Source organism: Leptidea sinapis, chromosome 3, assembly GCF_905404315.1.
Source record: "Leptidea sinapis chromosome 3, ilLepSina1.1, whole genome shotgun sequence".
Classification (NCBI taxonomy): Eukaryota; Metazoa; Arthropoda; class Insecta; order Lepidoptera; family Pieridae; genus Leptidea; species Leptidea sinapis.
Window position 1 is genome coordinate 1,643,241 of NC_066267.1, and position 12,819 is coordinate 1,656,059.

The 12,819-nt window shown below is 39.7% G+C and overlaps 1 protein-coding gene across 1 annotated transcript in view; it reads left to right on the plus strand.

Annotated features, from left to right (window-relative positions):
- The window catches only part of LOC126979054 (protocadherin-16), a gene marked incomplete at its 3' end in the record, with an annotated part of 50,655 nt that extends 37,836 nt beyond the window's left edge, over positions 1-12,819 (plus strand). The window contains exons 4-13 of the mRNA XM_050828243.1: positions 867-1,066; positions 2,685-2,882; positions 4,217-4,444; positions 4,844-5,038; positions 5,760-6,116; positions 7,299-7,445; positions 8,881-9,098; positions 10,112-10,232; positions 12,404-12,552; positions 12,747-12,819. Of these exons, the coding sequence (XP_050684200.1) occupies positions 867-1,066; positions 2,685-2,882; positions 4,217-4,444; positions 4,844-5,038; positions 5,760-6,116; positions 7,299-7,445; positions 8,881-9,098; positions 10,112-10,232; positions 12,404-12,552; positions 12,747-12,819 (1,886 nt within the window). The remainder of the gene's footprint in view (positions 1-866; positions 1,067-2,684; positions 2,883-4,216; positions 4,445-4,843; positions 5,039-5,759; positions 6,117-7,298; positions 7,446-8,880; positions 9,099-10,111; positions 10,233-12,403; positions 12,553-12,746) is intronic.

Sequence of the window (12,819 nt, forward strand, 5' to 3'; positions counted from 1 at the left end):
CACACAACCAGATGGTGGGGATGATATCCTACTTTGTGGCGTGTCGTGCTGGGTGGAATTCGACAGGAATCAGCTGACAGCTCTTCGGAAAACTCCCCGTGATAAATGCGGTAGAAGACAAACAATGAAGTGACGTCTCTACGCATCGCCATGTGATCCAGGCGTTTACAGAGTTCTCTATACTCTTAACATACCATATTACTTCTACCATAGTTATGAATACAATTATTCCAAAACTATCTAGCTTAGCTCTAAGTCTAGTTGATAAAACTCACAATATAATCTCTGAAGACTTAAGTTCAAACGATACAGAAAAAAAGATACGCGAGTATCATCCATAAATATTGGCATAAAGGTAGATTGTGATACCAGGGTAAAAAGCGACATTAAAACCCTCGCCTTCGACTCGTTTCCACACCCCTGTATCACACGATGTTTTTCAACACAGCTGTGGGAAGTAGAAGTAAAGTTGTGTTTTTTATGACAATAACGGACGAGACGAGCAGGACGTTCAGCTTATGGAAATAGATACGCCCTGCTCATTACAATGCAGTGCCGCTCAGGATTCTTGAAAAACCCAAAAATTCTTAGCGGCACTGCAGTTGCGCTCGTCACCTTGAGACATAAGATGTTAAGTGTCATTTGCCCAGTAATTTCACTTGCTACGACGCCCTTCAGACCGAAACAATGCTTCACGGCAGAAATAGGCGCCGTTGTGGTATCCATAATCTAGCCGTGGTAAAACTGAGCCATTTAAAAGAATTCTGAGATTTCTATGCTAAGACGTAGGTACCTAAGGTCTTACGTATGTTATTCCTTAGAATCACTTAAAAGTAATAAAAAGTTAATATATATTGGATACGCAGGTACGCTGAGCGTGAATGGTGACCCGGACGAGGTACGCGGCGACATCTCGCTGTCTCTGCAGGAGCGCGGAGCCGCCGTGGGCGTGGTTGCGGGCTCCAAGAACCTGACGCTGGTGCGCGCTCTGGACCGCGAGGAGCGTCTGGGGCCCTCCAGTGTGTATGTCAACGTGCGCTGCGACCGCCGCCACTCCTCCGACCCGGTAGGACCTGTGCTCACTCGCATGGCACACCCTCTGTGTTCAACTGTCCTTCACAACACAACTAGTTAGCGCAAACCAATTTTACTCTTTTCCATATTTGGACATGTCAAAGTCAAAGTAAAATAAACTTTAACTTAGCTCTTCTGAATCGTCACTATAAATATCCCATTAAAATTACTGAATTTACCATATATTCGTAAAAAATTGAGCACGCGAGAAGAACATATAAGAAACTCAACGGCCACTCTTTTCAATCAGATAGAGTATTTAACAATGGCTTTATACATAATAAATTACTTTATTAGGTGCCGCATCCAATATATAAGTCGTGCTTAAATAATATAAATTACTAGCTGACCCAGCAAACGTTGTATTGCCGATATAAATTGAAGTTGTATGTATTTTTTAATGCTGACTCATAATCAAACAACGTAAAAAAAAAAATGCCTTGGATCACCCTTAACATTTAGGGGGATCAAAAATAGATGTTGTCTGATTTTCAGACCTTCCCAATATGCATTCACATGAGAATCGGTCAAGCCGCTTCGAAGGAGTTTAACTACAAACACCGCGACATGAGAATTTTATATATTAGATTTCATTAAAAGTAATAAAGAAGAAAAATATCGTTTTATGGATACAACAACCTTTAGGAGCTTGAACTCATTGTTTGTGTAAGGATGCTTCGAGAACATGATGGTCGTGATTACTGTCACAATTAGTAATTGCATCCAACAAATACAATGATTCATTATCTATAACAGGTCGAACTGGCAGCACCCGTTCACGAGTAGACGCATGAACCAGCCATCGTTCCCTTTGCAAATATTTGAGGGAAGGACACGATCCGGCTCACGACGCCGCCGCAAGCAATGCAATGTAAAATAGAATGATGCTCATTGCCCAAACGTTAAATAGGTTGAACACCAGTTAAGTGGTGCTCAAGTCTGTGTGCTATCACTTACATTGTTATTTCTGTATTATGCATATCAATGACATGTTCACCTCCTGTACTTCGTCACAGTACTGAAATTGCGGTACAAACTCTCGGGAATTTGTCGAGCAACGTCGGAAGTAACTTGTATCTTCTATCAAATCTTCTCTAGAGAGAGTCACGAAATATTGTAAAATAAACTTGGTTCAATATTAGCCCCAAAATTTATTGTAGGTATTATTCTCAACTTTTGTCATGGCCTTATCTACACTAATAATATTATAAAGCTGCAGTGTTTGTTTGTTTGAACGCGCTAATCTCTGGTACTACTGGTCCGATTTGAATGATTCTTTCAGTGTTGGGTAGTCCATTTATCGAGGAAGGCTATAGGTTTGGAGGGCTATATATATATGTTTTTTTTTCAAAATTAGGGATCCGTAATAAAATAGCTATTTTGTAACACAAGGTGTAAAATCGAAAACCTATTTTAGCGTGCGCTGCAAAAACTATTGACAATAGAACAAAATCATGTACAGGCTATAATATAGGCAATATTTTATTACTTATAAAACTATCGCATGAATTATACTTTATATGGCAAAACAACGTTTGCCGGGTCAGCTAGTTGTTAATACTGCAAAACTCTATTTTGTAATTCTACTATTATAATAATTTAAATTCCAGAGTTTCGTGATCCCGGTGTCTATCCGCGTGTGGGACGTGAATGACAACGCACCGTCGTGGGTGGGGGCCCCGTACCAGGCGCGCGTTTCCGAACTGACCGCGGTGGGGGCCCGGGTGGTGACCGCAGCCGCGCGGGACCCTGATCAGCCGGGGCCCCACGCTACCGTGCACTACTCCGTGCTGCCGGGCCCGGGAGCAGTACGTTCATATCCCTTTACAACCTCCAAAACTATTACTTCATCCGCCTTAGTGGTGGAGAGGGTCAAAAGTAACTTTATGGTTTTTCTTGAAATCATATTTATTTGTGCTTGAGTTGAGATATTTTTTTAGGAAGGTGACCCATTTTGTATTTATAGTGCAACCTAAATGGAATTTATTAAATTTATCAGAAATAAATTAAACAATAATTTTGACATGGAAACACTGAAGCAATTACATATTTGTTTAAAGTCATTTTTACTGTTGGTCAACAGCAAATCAAAGCAGAGCATTTAGCGGGAATTTTAATCTTGCTAAATTCGAAATAGAAATCACTAAGTTACAATGTTTGTTTTTTTAAATTGCGTGTTATTAAGTTTTTTTCTAACTATTATTTTTTACGCAAGCACGCGCCAATCTCTTAGGCACAAATATAGCACTGGGTATCGGATATAAAAATCGCTTTTAGTCAATATCCTGATAAGAAAAATGATACAGACTTTATAAATTATTAAATTGACAGCAATCCTTGACCAGCGTGAAATGTTTCAAATATTCTGTTATATACAAACAGACATACACACCAAGTTGATAAAAGTTAGACTGTTTAAATTATTGTATTGTCAACTGTTCTTGGTAAGTGTACAAAGATTTAATTCAATCCATCATTTTGATGTGGGTGAAAATCATGTTGAAAGTTTCCGTTGCATACTTACATACATATTTATATACTTATGGTGGTAATAAAAGCCTGTTAAAAAAACGTGTTAATGACTTGGCTTAAACAATTAAAAAATTTCAGTTGTTAATATCAATATCTATCAATAATGGTTGGTTCTTGTAATTCTTTAATTTTAAAATTGGTAATTCAGAAGTATACTACAAATAGTCAGAAACAATTTTGATAAGAATTTTTGTTATCTGAATGGGTATAATATTATAATTGACTTGTGCTATCTGAACGGCTAAAATATACATATCTATAGATATGATATAATAAAAAAAAAGTGTGTTTTCCTCGTGCTTTTCTAGAAGTTTTTAGAAAGAACAATATTGTAAAAATCTTGGCTGTACGGGCTTGAACCTTTTGCCCATCCTAATAATGGACGAAGAAACCAAATAACGAATGTTGCAAACGTCAGAAAATTTTAAGAACCAACTTCACCCTGTTAATTTTGTGTTACAGTGATACGCGCGCATCTTAAAATTTCACTCTCATAATTTTTTCATAACGCGCCTAAAGAAGTATAACTTCAAAAACTTCTCGTGTAATGGAATCGGTACGGTGACGACGATCTGATCGCGAGTGTGTATGTGTATTACTTGTTTAACAGGAGTACGTAGAGTTCGCGAACGAGCTGGATGGCACGCTGGTGGTGAAGAAGCCGCTGGACTACGAGAGTGTGCGAGAGCTGACCGTGCGGCTGCGGGCGGCCGATGGAGGATCACCCCCGCGGGTCAGCGACACCACGCTGAGGCTGTTGGTGCTGGACGCAGACGACCAGAACCCGCGCTTCTCACACGAGCACTACGTGGCCGAGCTGCTGGACCACGTGCTGCCGGTAACACTCCCACAGACTACGCGATCTAAATGACGAATAAAAAATTAAAAAGAGATTCATTACCAGGGGCGTGCATTGGTTTTCTAGCAAGGTTCTAACTGGACGTAAATAGTTGAGCTTTGGAATAAGCAAAGATTCCTTACCGTAGGTATTTAATATCTAGCGTGAGGAAAAATGAGTGGGTGTTCAATAAAAGTTTGGTAATTTAATAACGGAACCAAATTTAACTAAATAAATTAACTTTAACACTAGTGCTGTATTAATTTAAGTTCATAACGAGGTAGGCACTGCTTAATTGCCTAAATGATATGCACATTGCACGCCCCTGTTCTTAACACATACTCTTTGTAAGGTATCGGAGCAAATACTGCAAATTACTTATTTGTTTCTTTTTCCCAGGGCATGGAGCTGGAGACGAGCCCCGGTCCCATATCGGCGGCGGACCAGGATTTGGGCATTAATGCCCCGCTGCAGTACTCGGTGTCGGCAGAGGGCACGGCTGCCAGCGCTGTGCGAGTTCAACGCGACACTGGCAGGCTGAGTGTCACCGATCAGCTGCTGCGAGAGAACCTGCCTCTCACTGTGGTCGTCAAGGTCAATACCACCATGCAACTCACACTACATCAATATTGAAAGTAGCTCGATCATCCATTACGGGTGATCGAGCATTTTAGTCAACTAATTGATACCTTCCATCTCACTCACACGAGAAAAAGAAAAACTTATGCGAGTCTTATGTAAAGAAATGAGAGAGTGATTTTTTGTTTTGTCATGCGTGCCTGTTTTTTCAATTTCAGCGCACACCCGGTATGCTAAACAAACTTGACAACGCTGCACAAATACTTTATTTACTTTTATTTGCGTCCATAAAGATAAGCTATTATTGTTGTGAAACGTATGAAATATGCACTATTTATTCAACATCAGTGACAATTTTACTTAGAATCGAAGGAAATATGGTGCGATGTTGCGTTTTACAATATAAAAGTGATAGAGAAAGAACACTTGTGTTATATTATGTACCTTTAAATATAGGATTTATTATCCGTCTCATGGTGGCCACGTCAAACCAATGTCTAGTTACTATACTTGGTCTATGATTTTAGCTGTAGCATTTAAACGGAATAGATGACAATAACAATCTCACTAATGACATCTGATCCACAGTGACAGTAGGATTTAGGAGCAATCGAATGATATTTAGACTTCTCTATATATGTATTGGTAATATATTGCATAGGTATATGAAATACCTAATTTATGCGAATTAGTGTTTTTATTCAACCTTAATAAAGCTTTGAAAATATAATTCCAGGCGACACAGGTGGACAATCCGGATCGTTACGCCTTAGCTACGGTATCGATCCGACGCCGGACACCTCGTGGAGCCCCCGCGTCCGTTTCGGTGCTGCCCAGCAGTCCAGAGCCCCCGCCGGCCGCCGCACCGCCCCCCGCCAGTTCGAAAGCACCAGTCCAGTCCGGAGTGGCACCAGTCCAGTCCGGAGTGGCACCAGTCCAGCCCGGAGTGGCACCACTCCAGTCCGGAGTGGCACCAGTCCAGCCCGGAGTGCATTTCTCCAAGAGAGAGTACGTGGCGCACGTGGCCGAGGATGCCGCGCCGGGTACGCTCCTGGTGACGCTGCACACGCTGCCTCCGAGGATGACGAATGATGTGAGATCATCAATCCTACAAAGATCGAATAATTAAAATTAAATGCAGACTATACGTTCATAACATTTCCACAAAACTATTTCCAAAAGGAAAAAAGTTGTTTAAGGAAAGAAATGGTTTTTAGACACATATGCCCAATTATCCAAATTATATCAAATTACAATGGGCCCCCATATTGAAAGATTGGCGAATAGGCCTAGTTCTGCAGCTTATGCGGTTAAAATAAGACAGTTAACTGACATAGATGCGGCGCGACAAGTATAGTTATTTTCATAGTATTATGTCGTATGGTATATTGTTATGGGGCAGTGCGGCCGATATTTATACACTTATATTTTTTATAACCAAGGTCTTAAAGAATCATAAAGAGAAAAATTTAAGGTAATAAACTTACTGACATGACTGTTGTTTCTCAATATATTCTTCATAATGTTCTATATGTTCATTAGCTAGAAACTGTGACAATCATAATATTAACACAAGGGACAAACATAAACTTGTTATGCCTACTACTCGGTTAAGTCGAGTTAGTAAGTATTTTATTGGACTTTTACAGTATCATCCTAGAAAATAAATTAATAACAAATATATTATTAATAATTTTTTTAAATTTCGTAACATATTTCTTTGTACAGAATTATGTTATTTTCTCAGGTCTGAGGCACACTATTAGAATGGTTGGTAGTTTTTGATGTTCAATAAGTGATTTTGAATGCTATTTTCAAAAAAGTGTGTGTGTACTTATGTAAGCACGCAAGAAGTTATACTTCTTTAGCCAAACAAAGCAAAAATCCTTAAAATTTATTTATTCCTCGTTCTATTCTACGTTTGTAGAAAGAACAATATTGTAAAAATCTTGCAACGATGGCTTTAACAATTAATTATTAAATAACAAATACGGCTCTACGTGCTTGAACCCTTTGCCTATCCGAATACCGAAAACGTAAGAAAATTTTAAGAACTAACTTCACCCTGTTACTTTTGTATAACAGTAATGCGCGCGCAACATAAAATTCTTACTCTCAACATTTTTTAAAGAAACCTTAACAAATATAACTTCAATAAAAAAAATTGAATTTGAATTTATCTCCACTACAGCTGTCAAGTTTGACATTGAGTATCAAATGGTCTCTTCAAACAATATTGTTGATCGAGTGGTAACTGGTAGTGGGTTTGTTTCAGGGTGCGCTGCAGTTCTTCGTGTCGGAGCGCGGGTTCCTGGAGCGGTTCGCGATCAACAGTGCGGGCGACGTGTTACTCCGAGCCGCATTGGACTATGAGACCCAGCGCTCCTATCACTACCGGGTCATGGTCACCGACGGACACATGGTTTGTTCACTACGTCCCATGTTAGCGCGAGGACATTTTAGCTGTAGCATTATTTTTCATGTTTTTATGAAAATAAGGACGAGACGAGCAGGACGTTCAGCTGATGGTAATTGATATAACCTGCCCATTACAATGCAGTGCCGCTCAAAATTATTGAAAAATCCAAAAATTCTGAGCGGCGCTACAACTGCGATCTTCACCTTGAGACATAAGATGTCAAGTCCCATTTTCCGAGTAATTTCACTAGTTACGGCGCTTTTCAGACCGAAACACAGTAATGCTTACACATTACTGCTTCACGGCAGAAATAGACGCCGTTGTGGTATCCATAATCTAGCCGGCATCCGGTGCAAAGGAGTCTCCCACAGGTAAAACAACACATTTAAATGGAAGAGGTGATCTCACTAGTGACATCTCATCTACAGTGGCAGGAGAATTCAGGACTATGGTCATTCTGCAACTTACAGCGGTTAAAAAATAATTACGAACGAACATTTTCGAGGAGCTCCCGACATTGCAATCCGCACAAAGCCCGGAATTTGACTGGGTTGGCTTTTCAGGCCGTTTGCTTGGTTTTCGCATTCAAGTTAATTCAGTATTTACGCCATCTTTCAGAATTTCTGTGTCTAATGTGTTATTTGTGTTTAGATCTAACTATCGGTAATAATATATTGCAAAGGTAAAAATGCCTAATTTTAATCTTTATTAAAACTTTATAACCATGTTTTACTTACTAAATATTTAAGGAACGTTATTTGTAAACGTGCGTCCTTACACGTTATAATTAAAGTGTAATGTTAAACCCTCGCATCTATTTTAAATTTATTATTTTGTTGTAGCTTAAAACTTTCAAAAAATTGATCTTACCTTACTGAATAAACCAATGAAGTGAAATTTCTATTTACAATAATACATTGACTTTTACAGTTAATTTTATTCAGAATATTAAGTAGTTCATGTGTGGGACCTCTTTTAGAAATATCTTTCGTGGACTCAGTCAGCCTAGCGAAACTCTGTTAGAAAAAACGATTCACTCGAATGTATGAAACGTGCAGTAATTGATAGATCGACAGATGCAGGCTATATATATCTTGTAAAAAAGGAGATAGTCGAAATCCACCACCTTAGAATGTTCCGCTACGTTTTAAGCTACTGTTCGCTTTCAAATTAAGCCGGATTATACTTCGCCGCCAATCGCTATACTGTAATTACAACTATTTCAAACTTATGTGTTATTAAAGTCACTGCATGTTTCATACCTAAATTTAAATTTTTACTTAGGCAATTTAGCCTCGTATTACGAAGTATTTACATTCTCATTGGAATCAGTTAGCTTTATGGTTATACGGTAAATGAATATTTCCATTTGGATAAAATACCAGTGATATGTAACGAAAGTCTACAACAGTATACAAGTAAAAGTGTCTGGTTTCAGAATGACACAGCGTCACTCAACATAAGCGTGGTCGACGTGAACGAGTGGGAGCCCCGTTTCCGCTACCCGCAGTACGAGTTCCGAGCGGACATGCTGGCGGGGGGCGGTGCGGGGGGCGGTGCGGGGGGCGGGGGACTCGTGCGAGTCGGACAGCTCGACGTGCACGACGGAGACGAGGGGGATGACGTCACCTTATCGCTGAAGGGACTGCACGCTCCGTAAGAGTCTCACTTTATACACATACCAAATTATTCACTCCCAGAATCTTGCAGACTATGAATCGTTAGGAAAACCTACACTAGATCAATTGGCGTTGCGTCGAGACGTCGCTTCATTATGCATCTTCTACCGCATTTATCACGGCGAGTGTTCCGAAGAGCTGTTTCACATGATTCCTGCCGCCGAATTCTACCTTTGCACACCACATATTAGGATATCATCCGCACTATGTGGATGTGTGGCGGTTCTCCATAGTGCGGTTTTCATGGAGCTTTCTTGCAGTTACTACAAAGCTGTGGAATGAGCTTCCCTGTGGTGTTTCCGGGACGATACGACATGGATACCATCAAAAAAAGCGCGTACAAAGTGTACGCGCCTAAAAGGCCAACAGCGCTCTTGTGATTCCTCTGGCGTTGCAAGAGAATGTGGGCGGCGGTGATCACTTAACACCAGGTGACCCGTACGCTCGTTTGTCCTCCTTTTCCTAAAAAAAAAAACGAGCAGGGGCTCCCCAGTACCAGGTCCTTTATACGACCGCATTCATCGAAACGAAGTCCTCTGACCTCTCCGATCGATTTAACTCTGACGTTACTTAGAGATGTGGGGTCTCTCTGCATCATTTACCGCACATATCACGAGGCGTATTCGAAACAATAGTTTAGGGTCAACCAGCAGTCTAAATTCACCATATAATCACTACAAAATACAATATTTCAAGTGCACCACGTTGATGTCTGGCTGTCCGCAATCATGCTATTAGTGAAGTACTTGATGCCTCGCACTTTCTGGTATGAATTGCCGGCTGCTGTATTTCTGAACCAATATGACTTTGTGACCTTCTTAGCCTATCGTCTTAACATCAGGTATACTACTTGCCGACTTGCCTTCCCTCATTTTATACATATATTATAAATCGCAGCATCATTCCCCGGAGTAAAGCACTCAACCATCAGACACTCACCAAAAGCTAACACAAAGTCAAATTAGAGTGAGTATTGGCTGTTATTTGCAGGTTGTTCTACGTGAACAAGGCGGGGGAACTGTTTCTACGTTCGGAGGCAATGCGGGCTGTCAACTCCAGTGTGCTGCATGTGGTAGCCACGGCGATAGACTCCGGCTCACCTCCCCGACAGGTGATACTCTATACATGCTCTATGTACATACAGTCAAATTTTACCTATTAACATCTTTGTATACAATAGGATAAAACATTCAACTTTATTAACACCAACTAATAATCAAATGTTCTAACAAATAATGTTAACTAATATTTTTAACCAATAAAAATATTTTTAACAGTTATCCTTAGATAATATATACGTCTAGATAGACTATGACAGCTATGAAAACGTCGAAATAAATAGACTTTAGAACTAACCTCTATTTTGAGCAATTCACGCATATTAATACAAAGTGTCATACAAATTGCGAGTGTAGGACGTTGCTTGTCACGCAAGTATACTAACATTCCCGGCCTGTTTTTATTGGTTGTCTAACAGCAAGAGACTCTATCTAGACGTATAAATTATCTAAGCTAAATATAAACTAATATAAAATTTCAACAGATAGCTATTGAGTTAGTATTGACATCTATCATCTACACGTTTCTTATAATAATGTACAGTATGTTCAGGCTTATTTTGCCCATAAGTATTGCATTATTATATTATCATTTCTTATAACGCAGATTAACTCTTATTTCGGTGATTGTTTAATTGTTAATCAAGCCACAGTAAGAATTAAAAGCAGCGGCGGAAAAATTGTGCTACCGCTTGTTATGTTTGTGACAGGGCTGTTGCTTAATGAAGCTACTTCAATTGAAAATATTCGGAAGCGTGTAGCGGCCATTTATGTAAAATAGGGCAACCCGCAATTGAATTTTTTATCGTTTCACGTCCATAACAAGAATCACAGCATTAAAGCGCATTATGCGGCATAACCCTCAACGTACTCTCAAAAGTACCTAATCCTTTTTGCGTGATGCGTGCAATCGATACCAACTCTCTGGCAGAAAATTAACAGTATTTTTTCTTTACGTTGGCATTGATCGAAATTTTATATATACATTATCGTTAGTAATATTGCTAATTGTTGAAAAAGCTTTGGTTTTGTCGTAGTTTCTTATAAATAATCAATGTTTATTCTTACTGTATTACTTAATAATTATTGATGATGGTACAAATATTGAGTATTTTTTCATATTTCACATTTAATGAGGTTGCACTCTGCTGGTTCATTTGGAAACCAATTCACGTTCCAATTAAGCATCAGCACAATTTGCCATTGTGCTGAGCTGGATAATGCTCTGTAATTGGAATGGTCGATCATTGTCTATAATCGTCATAGCGATCGCGACAATCGATGACTTGTTGGTTTTTCGGGCACGTCATCAAAGGGATTCACGTAAAGTTGCGTGCATTCACTGGAGGACACTGGACAATGAGCGAATCTAGTAACTAGGATTACATAATAAGTTAAATTTACTGGGATGCTCAAATACCGACTTCTTTTCTTCCATTTTAATTCACACCTTTTCAGTCATCCAAATTGCCAAAATGATTGTATACTGAAATTATATGCTATGCTAGCTATAAACTCCACGTCTATCTTGAAGTATTTCAGTGACTTAAACGAGGATCAACTATTAACTCGCGAGTACAATAAGTAAAACAATACCAATTCAGAACTTGATATATTTGGTAGTGGGCTGGTCAGATTCAAAGAAAGCGTAGTTAGACACTTAGCTGGTACTCAATCTGCATTAGTTATAAGTTAGTTTTTCTTATTTTTTTTCCATTCTTTCATTTATTCTAAACTTGAGAACTACTAATTGTAACATAAGTTTAAGAAAATTGTAATGTAGTGTATATGATGTGTTGTGCTTTAATAAATAAATAAACTTGCCGATCATACAAGTAACGATCATGGCCGAGAGGGGGCTAATAACGGCCATTCCCAATATTCAGTCTATCTTCTACTTGATATAAGAATCGTAACTATCGTTGACTTTTCTGTCCCAATAAACTTAACGATGGTAACTCACCTTATCCGTACATGCTGTCTGTCAATGGGACGACGTATAGCTTACCAGCAATAGTAGTTTGTAGGGAAATTGCAATTCACGCGTCCCAATATAAGGCGATAAGAATGATTTATCGTCCGTAAGCTGTCCCAATATACCTCATATTGGGACAGCTTCAGATTATTGACAGTTAAAGGTAGTAATTTATCTCTAGCTGTAGATAGTATATTGGGAACGGCCTTAAGTGTACTGTATGTTATTGTCAATATTGTTATCCGTCAGACGTCAGTGCCGGTAGCGGTGCACGTGAGCGGGACGGGGGACGAGGGCGGGACTCGCGTGCGCTCAGCGAGCGTGCTCGTCACGTTTGTGGTGGCGCTAGTTGTGCTCGCTGCCGCCGTGTTGGCACTCCTGACATACATATACACGCAGTGAGTCACATATTTACCTCTCATTTTTTAATTTTCATTTTGATAATAATTGACGACCTGTATAGCCGAGTGGTTAGCGATCCTCTCTACTAAGCTAGAGGTCCCGGGTTCGAATCCGGGTAGGTGCAAGTATTTATATGATGAATACGAATGTTGTGGATGTAAGTGGTGAGCAATAATAATAATGTTGATAGGCGAAGACGCAGCTCAAGGAAGAGTAAGGCGGGGGCTGCTGCCGACGGGAAGGTGGGAGCAGCGGTGGGGGCG